This window comes from Ictidomys tridecemlineatus, chromosome 15 (assembly GCF_052094955.1).
Source record: "Ictidomys tridecemlineatus isolate mIctTri1 chromosome 15, mIctTri1.hap1, whole genome shotgun sequence".
Classification (NCBI taxonomy): domain Eukaryota; kingdom Metazoa; phylum Chordata; class Mammalia; order Rodentia; family Sciuridae; genus Ictidomys; species Ictidomys tridecemlineatus.
The window spans coordinates 5,376,170-5,393,363 of record NC_135491.1 but is presented as its reverse complement, the minus strand read 5'-3'; the positions used below and the strand labels follow the sequence as shown (position 1 = coordinate 5,393,363).

General features: G+C 53.5%; 1 protein-coding gene across 4 annotated transcripts; it reads left to right on the top strand.

The window, feature by feature from the left end:
* The first annotated feature begins 639 nt into the window (after nt 1-639).
* LOC101969860 (SIGLEC family-like protein 1) lies at nt 640-12,357 on the top strand. Of its 4 annotated transcripts, none has more exons than XM_040279102.2 (7): nt 640-772; nt 5,694-5,995; nt 6,417-6,698; nt 6,819-6,921; nt 7,963-8,081; nt 9,814-9,900; nt 10,778-12,357. In XM_040279102.2, the coding sequence occupies exons 2-7, from the start codon at nt 5,806-5,808 to the stop codon at nt 10,816-10,818; spliced, it is 822 nt and encodes a 273-aa protein (XP_040135036.1). In that variant the 5' UTR covers nt 640-772; nt 5,694-5,805; the 3' UTR covers nt 10,819-12,357. The 4 variants fall into 4 exon arrangements, with proteins under 4 accessions (XP_040135036.1, XP_040135035.1, XP_077887633.1 ...); XM_040279101.2 differs by having other exon boundaries at nt 9,814-9,917; XM_078031507.1 differs by having other exon boundaries at nt 9,814-12,357.
* The last annotated feature ends 4,837 nt before the right edge of the window (nt 12,358-17,194 follow it).

The following is a 17,194-nucleotide window of genomic DNA, read 5'->3' as shown; positions in this document are numbered from 1 at the left end:
CATTGACACCGTTACTCCGCGTGCCAGTTCATTGGGCTGAGTCCTTAAATCCTGGGCCAGTCTGTCCCTCTGGAAAGTAGTGTCTCCAGGCAGGGTCGCTGTAACTGTCACCTGTGCTTTCAGCCCAGCTGCGGAAGACAGGGAATAGCCAGGGGGAGACCCTGAGGAAGGGCCGGGCTGGAGCGCTCCTACCGGCCAGGAGGTAAAGTTGGTAAAGGAAACGACTGTGGAGGGGAGGGAAAGAGGCTGCTGTGAAGCCGGCCCGGGAGCTTCAGCCCTGGGGAAGGAAGAGATAGAAGAGATCAGACTGTTGGGTCTGCAGGACGGTCGCAGGCTCTGCAGAGAAACGCTCCCAATTTACAGATGAGGAACCCGAGAAGGGAAAGACTTGCCGGAGCTATCCACCGAGTCACTGGCAGAGCCCCAGCTGGAACCAGCCCAGCCTCTTCCCAGCCTTCAATCTGAGGTTTTAAATTAGAGGAAAAGGAAAGAATTGGACAGTGAAAAAACTTGAAAAGCGGAAGTTGGGTTTGAAGGAGAGAAACGGTTGATCCTCTGGAAGCCTGGGGCACGCCCTTGCTGAGAGAAGGAGGAAGTTGGTTCACTGACCAAAGCATCACTGGAAAGAGTCAAATGCCTGTAGTGACCAGACAGGGTAAAGTGAAGGATGATGGACACTTGGTTATTCAGTGCTTACGTTAACATCCGTGAACTCATTTAATCTTCCCAGTGATTCTACAGGTTGGGTACTGTTGTAAAGTACCAGTTACAGGTGAGGAAACCCAGGCCTAGAGAGGGGACATAACTTGCTCACAGTCACACAGCTGGCAAGTGCTGGAACTAGGCTTACACTCAGGCAGGCTGACTCCAGAGCCACAGTCTTCACCACTGTGCTTTGTACACCTCCCAGGAGTGGGGAGGATGGGAGAACAGGCCACTCCTGTCAATCTAAAAGAAAGATGGCAACACAGTATTGGCAGGGGGTTATAAAATACCAAGAGGTACCATGTAGAAAAACAGTAGCTTGAAGGACAGGAGATGACATAGAAATATAGTGTTACAAAGGATTTGTGTTGTTGTTGTTGGGAAGGAGGTTACCAGGGATTGAACCCAGGTGTGCTCCACTCCTGAGCCACATCCCCAGCCTTTTTAAAATTATTTTTTATTTTGAGACAGGGTCTCACCAAGTTTTTGCTTACAGCCTTGCTGGATTGCTGAGGCTGGCTTTGAACTTGTGATCCTCCTGTCTCAGCCTCCCAAGCTACTGGGATTTCAGGCGTGTGCCCCTGAACCTGGCTAAAGTTTTTTCACTATATGTGAGATAGTGTATTATTTGAAGATAGATGGTGTTAACGATTTGAAGAGATGTATTGTATTCCTTTAGCAACCACTTAAAATTATCAAAAGATATAACCAAAAGGCCAATAGTGAAATACAATACTGTCTTAATCCAGTACTAGACAAGAAGAGAGAAAAGGATGAAGAGCAGATGGGACAAATAGAAAACAACTAGGAAGATAGTACATTTCAAGGCAACCATATCAATAATTGTAAGAACTATGAGTAATGTAAGCATTCCAAATGAAAAGCATAGTTTTCTGATATTCATAATTTGTGACTTCTTTTTTTTCTTGGTCAGTTTATTCAAGGTTTATCAATTTTATTGGATGTTTTTCAAAAAACGAATGTGAGAATTTTATGAGCCAACTTGACTGGGCTAAGGGATGTCTAAATAAATTCCTGGTAAAATGGCAAAATATTTCTGGGGGTGACTGTGTGGGTATTTCCAGAAGAGACTGATGCTTGAATTGGTGGACTGACTAAAGAAGACCCCCCCTGAGCTGTGTAGGTGGACATCATTCAATCCACTGAGGGTCGGAATCGAACAAGGAGGCAGGAGAAAGTAAACATCCTCTCTTCTTGAGTTGGGCACATCCGCCTTCTCCTGCCTGTGTTGGAGCTCCTGGTTCTTGGGCCTTTGAACTCAGATTGGATCCCACCCCTGGCTTTCCTCGTTTTTCAGCTTGTAGAGGCAGATCCCGTGACTTGGAGGCTTTCCAAATCACATAATTGGCAAAAATTTAAAATATTTTTCTACTTTCCCTTGTGTTATGGATTAAATTATGTCCCTAAGAAAAGATATATTCCTCTCCCAAGTAAAATTTCAATAAATTTAAGAAATGCCAAAAGAGAAGAAAAGATATACTGCTGGGTGTAGTAGCTCAGAAGGCCGAGGCAGGAGGATCTCACGTTCAGACTCAGCCTCAGCAGCTTAGCAAGGCTGTAAGCACTTTTGTTCCCAGCTTATAAAGAGCATTTTTCTCCAGCAAATATTTAGCAAGACCCTGTCTCTAAATAAGATATATTTAAAAAGGGCCAGGGATGTGGCTCGGTGGTTAAATGCCCTGGGTTCAATCTCGATACAAAAAAAAAAAAAAAAGATAAGGAAAGAAAAGAAAAAAGGTCTAAGAATGTACCTCAGTGGTAAAGCTCCCTGGGTTCAATCCAAATAAACAGTCCCCAAATAAACAAATAAATAAATAGACTTTTCAGAGCTCTAGCCAACTTCCACTTGTGCAGTATTGATCACAACTATGTCACATGGCCACCAGTAGCTGCAAGGGAAACTGGGAGAGCATCCATGATCCCTGGTCTCCTAGTAGTAGCTGGAAATGTCCATCAGGTCAGCCAGAAAGCAGTGCCGGACACAAGGAACAGCTGAAACTCAAACTCGGCCATCCCAGGCCCAGGCCAGTGCTCTTTACAAGCCGGGAACAAATATTTACTGGACAGGAACCTGTCTTAGCATGGAGGACCCACAGATCTATAACGTAGGCCTTTCCCCAAAGGAGCCCACTCAGGTGGATTCCCTAGATAGTTATTTCACCCATTTTCCTACTAGAGTGACAGCCAGATGAAGGGGCATGGGGACAGCCTAGAGGATGGTGTAGCAACTCCACCAGGCCATTAGGGCACCAGGCTCCCTGTGTGGGGGTCACCGCATCCTTGCACCTCTGGTTTCAACCTCGTGGTGGCCTGATGGCTGTTCCACCTCCAGCATCACGCCCATATTTCAGGAAAAGGGAGAAGGAAGCAACAAGGAAGAAGTAGTGCCAACATCAGAACAAGTGAAATCTCCAGCAGGGAGCCTCCTGGGTTTGGTATTTTACGTAAAAATGTCTTTCACAATCCTTGCTTAATCATCTAGCAGGAGAGTGCAATGGAGCCTCAGACAGCACGTGATTTAGGAAAGCGGAGTTGTCAGGTACGGTACTACTGTCACCTGAGCCATCACCAAGGAGGACAACTCATCAGAATTCTGTTTTGTTTGGATCATTTTCATAAGACATGGAATGATTTCTAATGTTTTTGGAGTCTCATAAGACCATTTTATTTAAATTGTTCTTCCAAGGGCAGATTTGTATTAACAAAGACTAGAAGCTGTCAGTAATAGTCATGAATATTCATACCAAACTGCATATTGCAGAGGAGAACATAAATGATACCCTAATAAATGTTCTCTGTTTTGCACAGTATCAAATCCAATTCCTTGAGCCATTTTATAACACCCAACAAAATCTGTTGATTTATTGCTGCAGGGAAAGGAATGTCTCCTTCAACTCTTTCTGAGACTAGTTTACTTTATTGTGAAAACTTAGTTGTTTTTTTCTTTTTCTTTCTTTTTTTTTTTTTTTTTTGAACCAGCTCTGGGATTTTATTAGCTAATATTCCAGGCAAAGAACAGGCTTTCAAAGCTCAATCTTGATGGCATAAAGGGAGGAGGACGAATAGGTGTTTATTTGATGATAATAATTTTATAGCATTTGTCTTCCACCTGGTTCACTGGCCAGAGCTGTCACATTTACACTCTTAGGCATAAAGGAGACAGAAAAACAGAGGGTTTTGTTTGTTTGTTTCAAACTTGGGATTTGATTGCCTGAACAAATCTGAAATAAGGCCCCCAGGAGGCTGGGTATCAGGTGAGTCACCCTCAGGACTGCTTGAAACACTGCCTTAGAAGAGGCCTCAGGAGCTGATGAAGAGCCTCTGGGGTCCAGGTTGTGGGGATCCAGAGAGGAATTTCTGGCAGGAAGTTACCTTTGACCTGGGCTTAGAGGGAGGTGGGATTCAACGTAGGCAGAAGAAAGAGTCATAAAAGGCACTGGCCCAAGCCAACACAGAGAGGTAGGAACGTGTGGCGTATGTGTAGAAAGGACGCGTTTTCCTCTTTGGCTTGGAAAGGATGATAGAGGCACAGGGACAGCCTGGAGGATGGTGTAGCAACTCCACAAGGCCATTAGGGCACCAGGCTCCCTGTGTGGGTGTCAACCACAGCCGTGCTCCACCCCGCTCCACCTGGAGGATGGGTTCAAACCCTGTTCTCTGGATGCACAGGGCAGATACTGAGGACCTGAGGTAGGTCTCTCTCTCAAGTTAGATCCCTCCCTACATGTTTTACATGTTAGACTTTCTTCTGTATTGATGGAAGTCAAGAATATACCAGTGAGACTCGGGAGCTTGAGGCAGGAGGATTGCAGATTCAAGGCCAGCCTCAGCACCTTAGCAAAGGCCCTAAGCAACTATGCAAGACCTTGTCTCTAAATAAAATACGAAAAGGGGTTGGGGTTGTGGCTCAGTGGTAAAGTGCTCCTGGATTAAATCCCTGGTACCAAATATATATGTGTGTGTGTGTGTGTGTGTGTGTGTGTGTGTGTGTACACACACACACACACACACACACACATCAGTGAATGAGTGTGTGCTATAATCCCCTGTGGGAATTTCCCAAAGAATCCCCAGGCATTCCATGATGGTAAGCTACTGGCTCAATGAAAACATCAGCTTCTCTGCGGCTGCAGATGAACCCAGTGCCACCACTGCTGGTGATGCCGGGGACAGAGTCTCCCATTGGAAGGAGTCCTGAGGAACAAGACTGGGCCCTGCAGGTCCGTGATATACTCGAAAGGACAGCGTGGCTGCTTGTTCTACACAGATCTAAGAGAACAAAGTAGTGCTGTCCCTGAGGGATGTTGCTGACCTCCGAGTGTCAGGTGACCTTCAGTCTCTTGCACTAAGTGCTTTGCAAAGAAGGCAATCCAGAGGGGGTTCTGGTAATTGTGTCACTTTTACTTCACCAAGTACTTTACAAAACCTTGAATATTAAATTTTTACATGAACAATACCGTTAGATAAATGCAGCTGTTACTTTATTTTTCAGAATAGAAATGGCAAAGAGAAGGGAAGTGACTTTCCCAGCAACTTCCAGCTCGTAAGATAAAGAGGGGGACATGATCAGAGACCAGGCAGGAAGGGGCAGAGCCTGAGGAGGAGTGGGGTGGTGGGAGGAGACCCATAGGAGCTAGCACTGGGGACTCAGTCTGAGGACAGCCGAGGGACCAGGCAAAGCAGGTTCCCAGAACAGGTGCTCAACCTCAGTCTCGAAAGTGCAGAGGTCAGATTCCAGCTCTGCCTCCTACATGAGCCTCTGAAGCGCACTCACCCTTGCCACGAGGTGTGCCCTCTCTGTGCACAGAAAGGAAGTCTGGGTGTGAAAGTCCACCCCAAGATCACAATCCCAGGTTCCATGATGATGCTGGGAGGGTGGCAGCAGGGAGGGGTTCCAGATGGAAACACAGTGAAGTGTCCACCAGGGTCTCTTGACCCCAAGTGTGGACTCCCTCCCTCTCCTTCAGACCCGACCCAGAACCAGACCTCTACATCCCAGGATTCCTGCGGCGAGGGAGGTGACCTTGACCTGCACCATCCAGACACCCGCAAAGAGACCAGTTCCTGGAAGGAACCACCATGTCCTCCAATACTGCTGTCTCCAGCAATGACTCCTCCTCCTCCTCCTCTTCTTCCTCCTCCTTCTCCTCTTCCTCCCGGCTGCACCTCACCCTGAAGCCCGAGGACCATGGCACCATTGTTGGACGTCACTTGAACTTCTCCCTAGAGAACTCGACCAGAAGTAGCCTGGCCAAGCTCCAAGCAGTCTGTGAGTGCTGGGGACATGGGAAAATGGTGACCCCAAGAGAAAGTCCTGGGTCCTTGATTGCAACAGTCACATCTCCCCTACCCTCTGGGCCCAAGAGGTCAGGGTTAAGAGCAGAGCCTGAGTTTGGGGCAGATGATGGGGAGCCTCTCTGCGTCCCAGCCCCATCTGAGATTCTGAAACTCCCTGAAAAGAACAACTAAGGGGCTGGAGTTGGGGCTCAGCGGTAGAGTGCTCACCTAGCACCTGTGAGGCACTGGGTTCGATCCTCAGCACCACGTAAAAAATAAATAAAGATATTGTATCCACCTAAAAATTAACAAATAAATATTTAAAAAAAGAAAAGAACAACTAAGGGGAGAGCTGGGTCCTGGGGGGAGCAGGGAAGTGGGGTGCTTTGCTGACTCCCACTCCCTCTCCACAGCACCGGCCAGGCTGCTCGACTCCTCCTGCTCCTTGGAGAAGACACTGCAGTGCAGCTGCTCCTTCCACGGGGTCCCCACGCCCTCTGTGCAGTGGTGGGTGGGCGGTGTCCCTGTGGGTGTGAACAGTGTGGATGGTGGCCTCCAGGTGACTTCCACCACACTTGGTCCCTGGGCCAACAGCACCATCAGCCTCAGGGGGGATCCAGAAATAGTCAGGAGGCTGCACTGTGCGGGCAGGAATCCGTATGGAATCCACACTTCCAGCATCTTCCTGATACCAGGTGAGTGTGCTGGGGCCTGCGAATCCCCACCACAGTGAAGACACCTCAGGACCGGGACGGGATGGGCCCAGGGTGGGAGGAGAGAGCCCAGACCTCAAAGCCCTAGGAGAAAGCCAACAGGGAAGAGCTCCGTTTCCAGCGTGTTCCTGCGAGGGCTGGTCCAGGGCACAGTGTACGGGGCCATGGCGTCCGCGCTGCTCCTCTTCTGCCTTGTCCTCCTTGCGTGAGTACCAGAGTTCAAGGGCATCGCCAGCCTGCCCAGTGCACGCTGCCTTTTTTTATTTCCCTCCCGTACTTTCTTCCAGTTCATTTTGTCTGTCTCCCTTCTCGAAAGGGACTGCATGTCCTTGACCCTCAGCCCTTGTGCTTGATCTGCATTGAAGGCTGCAAATCGCCCTCTAAGCACCACTTTGACTGCACCTCATGGATGTTGATATGAATTGCTTATATTCTCATTTGGTTAGGATATTTCTAATTTCCATGATAATTTTTTGACCCACGGGCTTTTGTAGATATCAATATTTTCTAATGATCTTTTTGTTTCTAGCTTAAATTCAATAAGATGAGTAAATATACTATGTATTACTTCAATTTCTTATTTTCTTGTAGCACATTTTTTGTTTAGTTTTTAATACACATTCCATATGGGCTTAAAAAGAATATGTTACTCTACATTTGTTGAATTATCCATGATTTGTAGATAAAGGATTCATCCATGATCGTCATTTATCTTTGATATATCTATGATTCATTAATCAAGATCCATCCAGTGAGAGGCGAAGGGGCCCATCCACGCCCGCACACCACCCAGCTTTCACAGAGACAGGAAGCCCCCTGTACAACATGCAGACTTTTACCCATAATATCAAGATAAACAAGAATGTGCATAATAAAAAGTCCCCAGACCGAGCTGCACACATAGCAACAGGGTGGTAAGCTAGGGACAAGCAGGGTGGGGGCGCCTGGCTGAAGGGCCGGGTGCCACAGGAGGCCTGGAGCTGGGGAGGTGCAGGGCCATCTCTAAGGCCAGGTGGGCACAGACTGGAGGCCGCAGCCAGGAAAGAGGCTGGGAGAGGGTCCACACCCAGAGAGCAGGGGTTTGTGTCTGTCCGCTGGGGTGAAGCAGGCAGTGCTGATCACAGAGGGAGCAAGAGGAAGGGCCTGTTCTGGCTCCGGGCTGAGCTCCCTGTGGGAATAGTGGGGGAGGCGGGGACTGCAGTGGGACTGAGCCCAGCACTCACCAGGGGCTCACTCACTGCCTTAGAATGAAGATGTTTCGGTGGAGGGCCAAAGAAGCCCTGGCCCGCAGGAGACCAGAGTTGCTGGGGCAGCCAGAAGCACCCAACGTGTTGGAAGCTGCAACCCCACAGGCCTGGGCTGGAGGTAAGTCCCTGTGCCAGGCTGAGCTCAGCCACCAACCTGTGGGGCTGCAGGCCAGGGCCACACTGGCCCAGCAGAACCACCAGGGGCACTTATTAGGGACCGGTTCCTACCCAGCCCCCACACAGCACCCTTGCGCTGGCAGCAAGCTCTCCAACTCCTTCCAGTGTGACGCCCGCACCAGGGGCTGCGCCAAGGTCCCTCAGAGCAGGGGAGCCCTGTGCTGCCCCTGATGAGGACCCTCCTCACGGAGGGCGTCAGGCCCAGCCCCCAGCCCTGGGGAAGGCACTGCAGACAGACACAGGACAGTGAAGACTCTCAGCGGGGCTTCATTACTCTGCTGGGGCTGCCACAATAGAGCAGCACAGACTGGGAGCCTTCAAACACGGCAGTGAACTTTCCCACATTCTGGAGACTGGAACTGGAGATCAAGGTGTGGGCAGGGCCTGCGGGTGCCCCGCTCCTCCCTGCGTCCTCACACGGCCTTCTCCTGTGTATCTGTGTCCTGACCTGTCTTACAGGGCACATAGGATTAAGACCCCCACCTGACCCCACTTTAGTGTGATTACCTGTGTAAATCTGTCTCCCCTGATACAGTGGCACAGTGAGGTTCGGAGGGTTAGGGCTTCAAAAGAGAAGCCAGTTCCACCCACAGGAGAGGATTAAAGGGCTGAATGGATCCCAGCCTGTGTGCGGCCCAGGGAGGGCAGGAGGCTTGCCCAAGGCAGAAGGACAGAGCGTGTGCTTCCCCCACGGCCCAAGGCTCTGGCAGGAGAAGGCAGAGCGTGTGTTGTGAGCTAGAGGGTCACCACGTGTTGGTGCCACCAGTGCCGTCCAGCCTGCACAGACTGCAGAGCAGGAGCAGACTGCAGCCCGAGCTCCAGGCCTGGCTCTCACCAGTTGCTGGACAAACCTCCTATCCCCCCTCACCTGCCAGGCCCTGGGTGGGGACACAGAGGAGTCAGAGCCAGGTCCTGCCCATTTGGAACTCCAGGTCCTCAGAGCCCTGGAACTGCCTGGGGGCTGGGGGGGGAGGGCTTGGCAGTGTACCTGAGCTGTGCAGACTCCCAGGGAGGTGACGGCATTCCCCACACAGCAGGGACTCAGAGCGCCCGGGCAAGGGCAGGACAGACCATCCCAATGAGCCAGCTGGCCCTCGTGTAGCCAGATCACCTGCTGTCTACTCTTAGCAAAGCTCCTGAACACAGTACCATCAGCTGCGGCCCCAGGGTCATGTGAGCCCTGGGCCTGTGCACCCTGCGGATCTCCTCATTTGTGTCCCTTCACCACGTCTCCCTGTTTCTCCTCGCCCCTGGTAACCACTGTTTTATTTTCCATTTCTGTGTTTGACATTGTTGTTTTAGATCCTACAGATGAGTGAAATCATGCAGTATTTGCCTTTTGGTGTCTGGCTTCACGTAAGAGTGTCCCCAGGTTCATCCAGGACAAATGGCCAGGTCCCCTCTCTTTTAAAGGCTGTGTAGTATTCCAGTGTGTGTGTGTGTGTGTGTGTGTGTGTGTGTGTGTCCCTTCTTTCTGTCTCTTTCCCTTTCTTGCTCTTCCCTCCCCTCCTGCATTTGCTCAATTCCCACCTGACCCCAGGTGCCACACTACACAGGGCACTGCAGGGACCCGGCCCCGATGGGCCAGCAGCCCCCAGACCAGGACAGACTTACCACGTCAGGATGCGGGTGGGACCAGGCATGTGTCAGAGGACACCTGTGTCGCCCTCTAGGCCAGGTCACTTCCGGCTCCTGGAGAAGCTCTGCGGGACAAAGAGGAGAGCCGAGTCCCCAGGGAGCAGCTCCTGCTCTCATCAGCGGTCAGTTGAGGGGACAGGTAAAAGCCCAGGAGATGGTGACGGGCAGCCCCGGGCAGCCCGTGCTTCAGAAGGCGGTGGGAGCGACCCGGGAGGAGGCGCTGGCCGGGACTGAGCATGCTCCCAGCCCCGCACACCTTCGCCCACTTCCCCCAGCAGCCCATGCACCTGGCCAGGTTAGCAGGCCCACATTACAGAGGAGGAAACGAGGCCCAGAGGGGGCAAGAAGCCACCCAAGGGAAGCACCCAAAGTTCCCAGTGGGCCCCATCCTTACCCACAAGGAAGCTGCAGTACAGAAAGCAGAGGGTCCCTCCCAGGGCCTCAGCCTGAGGGGCAAAGGCAGGTGGTCTCCTGCCCTCTCCTGCCCTCCCCTGCCCTCCCCTGCCCTCCCCTGCCCTCTCCTGCCCTCCCCTGCCCTCCTTCCCTCTCCTGCCCTCTCCTGCCTGCTCCAGGGCCACACCCATCTGGGTTGCCCCGACAGAGACAGGGCTCCACCTCCAGGGCCAGGCCAGGCTGTACCTCCCACCCCACCCCTACGTCCATTCACCTGCACCCTGCTTGGTTGGAGGATGGCCGTGGGCAAGGCTGCCACCATCTCCTGGGAGGGGACAGCCCCCCCCCCCGTGGGTCACGGCAAAGAGTATGCACCTGTGGTCAGCCATGGGGATGCTAGAGCCAGGCCGCATGTTAGGATCCCAGTCCTGGCGCTGAGCACGGGGTAGCCGTGTCCCTTTCCCAGCCCGCATCATGGCCTGGTCACTCGGCAGCCAGCCGGGCGGCGTGGGCACCACGGCAGCAGCCCTTGTCTCCCGAGCCCTCTGTCCATGCCAGCCACATTCTGGGCATGTTCCACAGATGCTCCCATTTGTATCTGTCCAGGCTCCACCAGCGGAACAGCTCCAGCAGCAGACCCACCCTGAGATCCACGGCAGAGATGGGCTCCCGTGATGGGGACGGTTGGCCAGGCAGGTGCTGGAATCCGTGCTCCCCCAAAACTCCTGTGTTGAAATCTGACCCCCGGATTTGGGGAGGTGATTAGGTCATGAAGACTGAGCCTTCACAAATGGGACAGATTCCCTTAACAGGCGGAGTCCTCCATCTGCCACGTGAGGATGCAGTATAGACACCATCTGTGAACCAGGAAGGACCAGGGAAGGAGCTGGGCTGATGGACCCCCATCCACCCTGTGGGTGACGACATTCAGCTGCCATTCCTAGCACCAGGGGCAGGGCACAGAAACGGACAGTGTGTCCCCGTGTGTCTGTCATGCCTGATCTTGTCCCAGAGGGGGGATCTTTGAGGCTGAGGGGCATTTGGTCAATGAGCAGGCTCCTATCCTTCAAGAACACTTTGAGTGCCTGCTGTGTGCCCGGCCCTGAGGACAGAGCCCGAGGGAGGCGGACTGGCCCCTGCCCTTGGGGAGCGTGGAGTCCCTGAGGGAAGACACGGCACAGGTAGAAATCATAACAAACATCAGGGATGCGGAGGGCCAGGGAGAGAGGTGGAGAAGAGAGGGGTCCTTGCCCAGCCTGGGTGGCCGCGGAAGGGCTCTGTGTGGAGGTGACAGGCAAGGGAGTGAGAGGAGGGTCCCTGCAGAGGACCAGGTGAGAAAGACCCAGGGCAGCCAGAGCTGACGCAGCCAGCCGGAGAGTCTCTGGAGGGAGGCCGGGTTCCCAGGACACGCTGAGGCCGGCCGAGGACTCACCGTGGGTGAAGCCCGACTCCTCCTCAGTCCCCTCCCAGGAGGCAACACCGTCCTTGGTGCCCTGTGCTCCCTTCCCGAGGCCGTCCCCAGCTGGGAGCTCTGCCCTCACGGGGCCGGGAGAAAGGCTGCTGCTTGGGAGGCCGAGGCTGCTGCTGGCATCTGCAACACACAGGACGCTTCAGCACCGGGGACCGTCAGCCTGGGGGGCCACGGTGCCCAGGTGGAGCGGCCCTGGCTAGGGGCTGACGCACATGCAGGCCCACGATGTGCTGCTGCACCTCCAGACTCATCACACAGTGTCATGTGCTCAGCGTCCTCAGAACAAGCCCTCGAACCCGCCCCAGATCAGTGTCCTTTGGACATGGTTTGTCCCACGGGGGTTCATGTGCCAGAAATCCAGTCCCCAGTGCAGCTCTACTGACAGGTGGCGGGACGGTCACACGTGGAGCCTAGTGGGGGGTGTGATGGAATGACCGTGGTGGCACCACCCTCAGGAGGGACTAATGTGGGTCTCTAAGAGAGTGGTTAGGTCTCCCGTGGGGCTGGGTTGGTTCTCAGGAGACTGGATTCTTTAAAAGAGTGGCCCCTCCTTGGTCTCTTGCTCACTCTTTGGCCATGTGGGTTTCCTCAAATATGCTCCCTCCATGTGATGCCATCTGCCATGTTGGTCCCAGAGGGGTGTCAGAAATCGTGCTGTTTGGACTGTCACACCATCAGAATCATGAGCCAAATAAACCTCTTTCTTTATACCTTACCCAGCATCCAGCATTTTGTTATAGCCACACAAGTGGACCAGGACCCCCAGGGCATGGAAGCAGCCTTCCTGGTGATGGGCATTCAGGCAGACCGTCCCCCCTGAGCACAAGGGACAACCCTAAGCTGCTGATCCTTGTCTGTTGCCTTTGGGCAGGCATGAGATAACTCTGCAGGAGAAAACTCGGGGCGTGGACTTTCCAGGTCACAGAACAGTTACATCACTTTCATGGATCAGGCCAAATTGCCCTCCACAGAAAGGGAGCCGACGTCATTCCTGTCAATAACTGGCAGTGCCAATCTCCTGTGAAACCAGGCTCCTTTTATTGCCCATACAATAGATGAAGAAATAGTATCTGTGGCCATTAAGGTCCTTTACTTTGCTTATTTGCTGTGAAATTGAGCATCTTTCACACTCTTGCGCCTTCCAAGCATTGTCACTTGGGCTTCCGGCCGCCACCTAGACCCTATGAAACCTTAGCACAAAGGAGCACACTCAGTGAGCAACCGCAGAGCCACTGATGGTGCTCGGTCAGCCGGGTCCTGCCAGGGAGGAGTCAGCCCCTTGCAGTGGTATTTCTTAAACAGACTTTCTAATAAAGGCACCACTTACAGGTGTGTGCGAGGTTACAGACACAGTCAGTCCCCAACCTAAAAGGGGTCACTTCACAATAAACCTGTGGTGAGTTGAAAATACCATAAATTGAAAATGCAGCCCACACACCAACTGAGCATCCAGCTGAACAGCACAGTGCACGGCAGGGATGCCGGTGGCTCACCCTTGGGACCCCAGGGTTGATGGGGAAGTGGCCCTATGGGCATGTGACAGTCCCACACAGCCTGTGGCCAGCCCAGGAGAAGGTCAGATTCCAAACTCAAAGCACAGTTGCTCCTGAATCAAAAAACAGTAAGTTGAGCCGCCCTAAGTCAGGTTCTCTCTGCCCAAGGGATGGGAAGGTTCCCAGCTTCCAGCAACAGGAGGGAGGGGTCTTTGTCAGGTTCTGCTGAGTCCTGGAGGAGCAGGGGGGAGAAATGGCGTAGTTGCCACCTGAAGAGGATGCCAATCACAAAGAGGGGCTGCCTGAGGATGTCGCAGCCTCCACTGCCAGAACTGAACCAAGGTGGGGCGGCGGCCCAGGGGTGTGATCTGCAGCCACCCACCAGCCTTCTGTCCATGCCTCCCTTTGTCCAAGCTGACCTGGAGGATGAAGGGCAAGGGAGCTTGCAGATGTGGCCAAGGTCACCCCTGGGCATGGAGCAGGCAAACAGAGGATGGGGAGGGATGTGGTGTGCTGGCCTGAGTAAGGGTTCCCAAGGACATCAGGTCAGAACCCTGGAACCTAGCAAGTTTATAAGACGTGATGACATGAATAAAAAAATTAAAATGTGATGAAGATAAGGATTTTGAGATGAGATTATCCTAGATGACGCAGCTCTGTCCTAAATGCAATCCCAAGTGTCCTTCTGGGAGGCAGAGGGAAATTTGAGCAGAGACAGAAGACAGAAGGCTATGTCAATACACCCAGAAACTAGGCAGATCTGGCAGGAAGCCAAGGCAGAGGGCAGGCACCAGAAATGGAAGGCAGGAAATGGATTCTCCCTTTAAAGCCTCTGAGGGAGTATGGCCCTGTTGACACTTGATGGTGGATTCTGACCTCCAGAACTGCAAGAGAAAAAAATGAGTTTTTAAAAAAATTTTTTTTGGGGGGGTTGTAAATGCTTTTCTTCCTTTCTTTCTTCCTTTCTTTCTTCCTTTTTTCCTTTTTTCCTTTCTTGTGCTGAGGATCGAACCCATTGCGTCACACATATTAGGCAAGCGCTCTGCCACTGAGGTAAAGCCCCAACCCCATGTGAGTTGTTTTGAGCCACCAAATATGTGATAATTTGTTACAGCAGCCACAGGAACTAATACACATGGGAGCGGGCATGTGGACTAGAGACAGCCCAGTGGCAAGCCCTCACGGCCCTCACCCTGAGCCAGGTGCTGAGCGAAATGCTTTCCAGGCATGAGGCAACTTGCTTACTTCCCAGGGCAACTCTGTTGGGCCACAGCCACCATCTCCAGTGAGGGCTGAACCTCAGCCTAGGGAAGGAGGCCCCTTTTCCAGGGTAGCTCCTTTGAGTACCCTCCCTGAGTCCTAGGCCATCCTTTTGAGTTCTTCTTTACCCCTCTATAGAGGACTACCTGTTACCGTCACTAGTTCCTTAAACTTTGTGTTCAATTTAGAACACTTGGCAGGGCAAGTTGCTAATCTTTCTGTGCCTCAAAAACACTGGGCTTATTAAAGCTTCCACTTCACAGAGTTGCCCTGAGGTGTTCTGGGTTGCCAGGCCAGAGCTGATCCACAGGTGCTGGCAGGCAGAAGACCCTCCACAGCGCAGGCAGGCTGAGGCCAGGAGACTCGAGTCTGGGACAGACTAGGAAACCATCTAAAGGGAAGCCACTGAAACCTGATGGAGTTGAGCACCGCTGAATGTCCCCTATACCTGTCTCCAGCGACCTCAAGACAGGAGCACAAAGCAGCCCACATAAAAATCAAACCACAGAGAACCCTGCTCCTCCCACAGAGTCCCTCTGGCTCCTTCTGCTGCAAAGGAAATCTATTGAAAGTCTGCAGCTCCATTTTTGCCAAGCAGGCAATAAAGGGTAGCTACGAAGCTGAGAGGCAATAACAAAGCGGTATTGAAGATTAAGCATGCCTAATTTGAAAATCTGGAACTCAAAATGCTCCAATGGAATCCAAAGCTTTTTGAGTCCTGACAGAACGCTCCTAAAACTCTGGATTGGGGAGCATTTCCTATTTCAAACTTTCAGATTAGGGATGCTCAACCAGTAGACTGTATGCAAATATTCCAAAATCCGAAACACTATGGTCCTAAGCATTTGGGAGAAGGGAAACTCAGGCCTGGGAGGGTGGGGTCACTTGGGAAGGACAGAGGCAGGAACAAATACACAGGACAAGCCAGTGAGACTCTTAAGTCCCAGAGAGTGTTCAACAGGCACAGAGGAGGGAAAGGATGCTTCAGGCTGCAGGGACACTTGGGGACAGCAGGAACAGAGTGCTTTGGATCACTCTAGGGAACACAAGCAGTCTGCAGTGATGGAGAGAGGGGTGAGGGTGGGCAGGAAGCTGAGCTCTGTGGTCCTGTGCTCCTCACCTCTGCCCTGGGCTGTCTTTCCCATCACCCCATATTGATTCCTGCCTCTTACTGAGTGTCTGCCATGCCCTGAGCCATCTGTTGTGTTAATAGCCCACTGAATTCTCTTATGGCCTATGAAGACTTCTGGTGACCCAACTCCCAGTTCTCAAAGTACAACTACTTTGACTCTCACTGTCTAGGTTAGGGAACTAAGGCCCAGAAGGGCAGTGCTACCTGTCCACAGACAGCCAAGGAGCCAGGGTCTGGACTCAAGCCCAGGCCAAGTGGCTCTGCACGCTCTGGTCTGTCCTTCACCACCTGTCTTTGGAGAGGCCTTCTTCAGGGGCCCCAGGCTGGTCACAATGAGAAGGTGCCTGGCGCCCTCAGGGGGTGCCCACAAAAGACCAACGCCCTAATGTAGGAGCCAAGTGGGAAGGGGAAGAAGGGACTAACTACGGGTCCTGAGCCACCAGCTTCTCCAGGGGCTCTCATCCTTCTCTACAACCTTGGGAAAGCAAAGTTATTCCACTGCAGTTGAAAGCACCCAGGCCTCGGAAGAGAACTGACTTATCCAAGGACACACAACCAAGTCGCTGAAAGCCCTGGGATCCCATGCTTTGTGTCCCAACCCCGCGTTATCTTTTCCACGATCAGGTTCAGGGTCCCTCCCCATTGCCCTACTATCCTCCTGATGAGGATGGGGTGAAGGGAAGAAAGAGAGGAGCTGAACTGTGTCCCACAGGAAGAGGGGGGCACAGGCCTTGATCCCTGGCTCTGAGGGAGGAGGCTGGGCCTGGACCCTGGGTCTGAGGAGGAGGCTGGGCCTGGACCCTGGGTCTGAGGGGGAAGGCTGGGGCTGGACCCTGGGTCTGAGGGAGGAGGCTGGGCCTGGACCCTGGGTCTGAGGGAGGGGGCTGGGGCTGGACCCTGGGTCTGAGGGGGGAGGCTGGACCTGGACCCTGGGTCTGAGGGAGGAGGCTGGACCTGGACCCTGGGTCTGAGGGAGGAGGCTGGGCCTGGACCCTGGGTCTGAGGGGGGAGGCTAGGGCTGGACCCTGGGTCTGAGGGAGGAGGCTGGGCCTGGACCCCGGGTCTGAGGGGGGAGGCTAGGGCTGGACCCTGGGTCTGAGGGGGGAGGCTGGGCCTGGACCCTGGGTCTGAGGGGGGAGGCTAGGGCTGGACCCTGGGTCTGAGGGGGGAGGCTAGGGCTGGACCCTGGGTCTGAGGGGGAAGGCTGGGGCTGGACCCTGGGTCTGAGGGGGGAGGCTGGACCTGGACCCCGGGTCTGAGGGGGGAGGCTAGGGCTGGACCCTGGGTCTGAGGGAGGGGGCTGGGCCTGGACCCTGGGTCTGAGGGAGGGGGCTGGGCCTGGACCCTGGGACTGAGGGGGGAGGCTGGACCTGGACCCCGGGTCTGAGGGGGGAGGCTAGGGCTGGACCCTGGGTCTGAGGGGGGAGGCTAGGGCTGGACCCTGGGTCTGAGCGGGGAGGCTGGGCCTGGACCCTGGGTCTGAGGGGGGAGGCTAGGGCTGGACCCTGGGTCTGAGGGGGGAGGCTGGACCTGGACCCTGGGTCTGAGGGAGGGGGCTGGACCTGGACCCTGGGTCTGAGGGAGGGGCCTTGGAGCCAGGACTCCAGGGTCTGGGGAGAATGAGACTGGAACCTGCAGGAGGGAGCCGGGTTTAGGAAGAGTCTCAG

Excerpts from the sequence above, each read along its gene's own strand:
- LOC101969860 (XM_078031507.1), top strand. The coding sequence starts at position 5,806 with ATGTCCTCCAATACTGCTGTCTCCAGCAATGACTCCTCCTCCTCCTCC. Across the intron at positions 6,699-6,818 it reads CAGCATCTTCCTGATACCAG|GGAAGAGCTCCGTTTCCAGC; the intron begins GTGAGTGTGCTG and ends GAAAGCCAACAG. Across the intron at positions 8,082-9,813 it reads CCCACAGGCCTGGGCTGGAG|GCCAGGTCACTTCCGGCTCC; the intron begins GTAAGTCCCTGT and ends GTCGCCCTCTAG.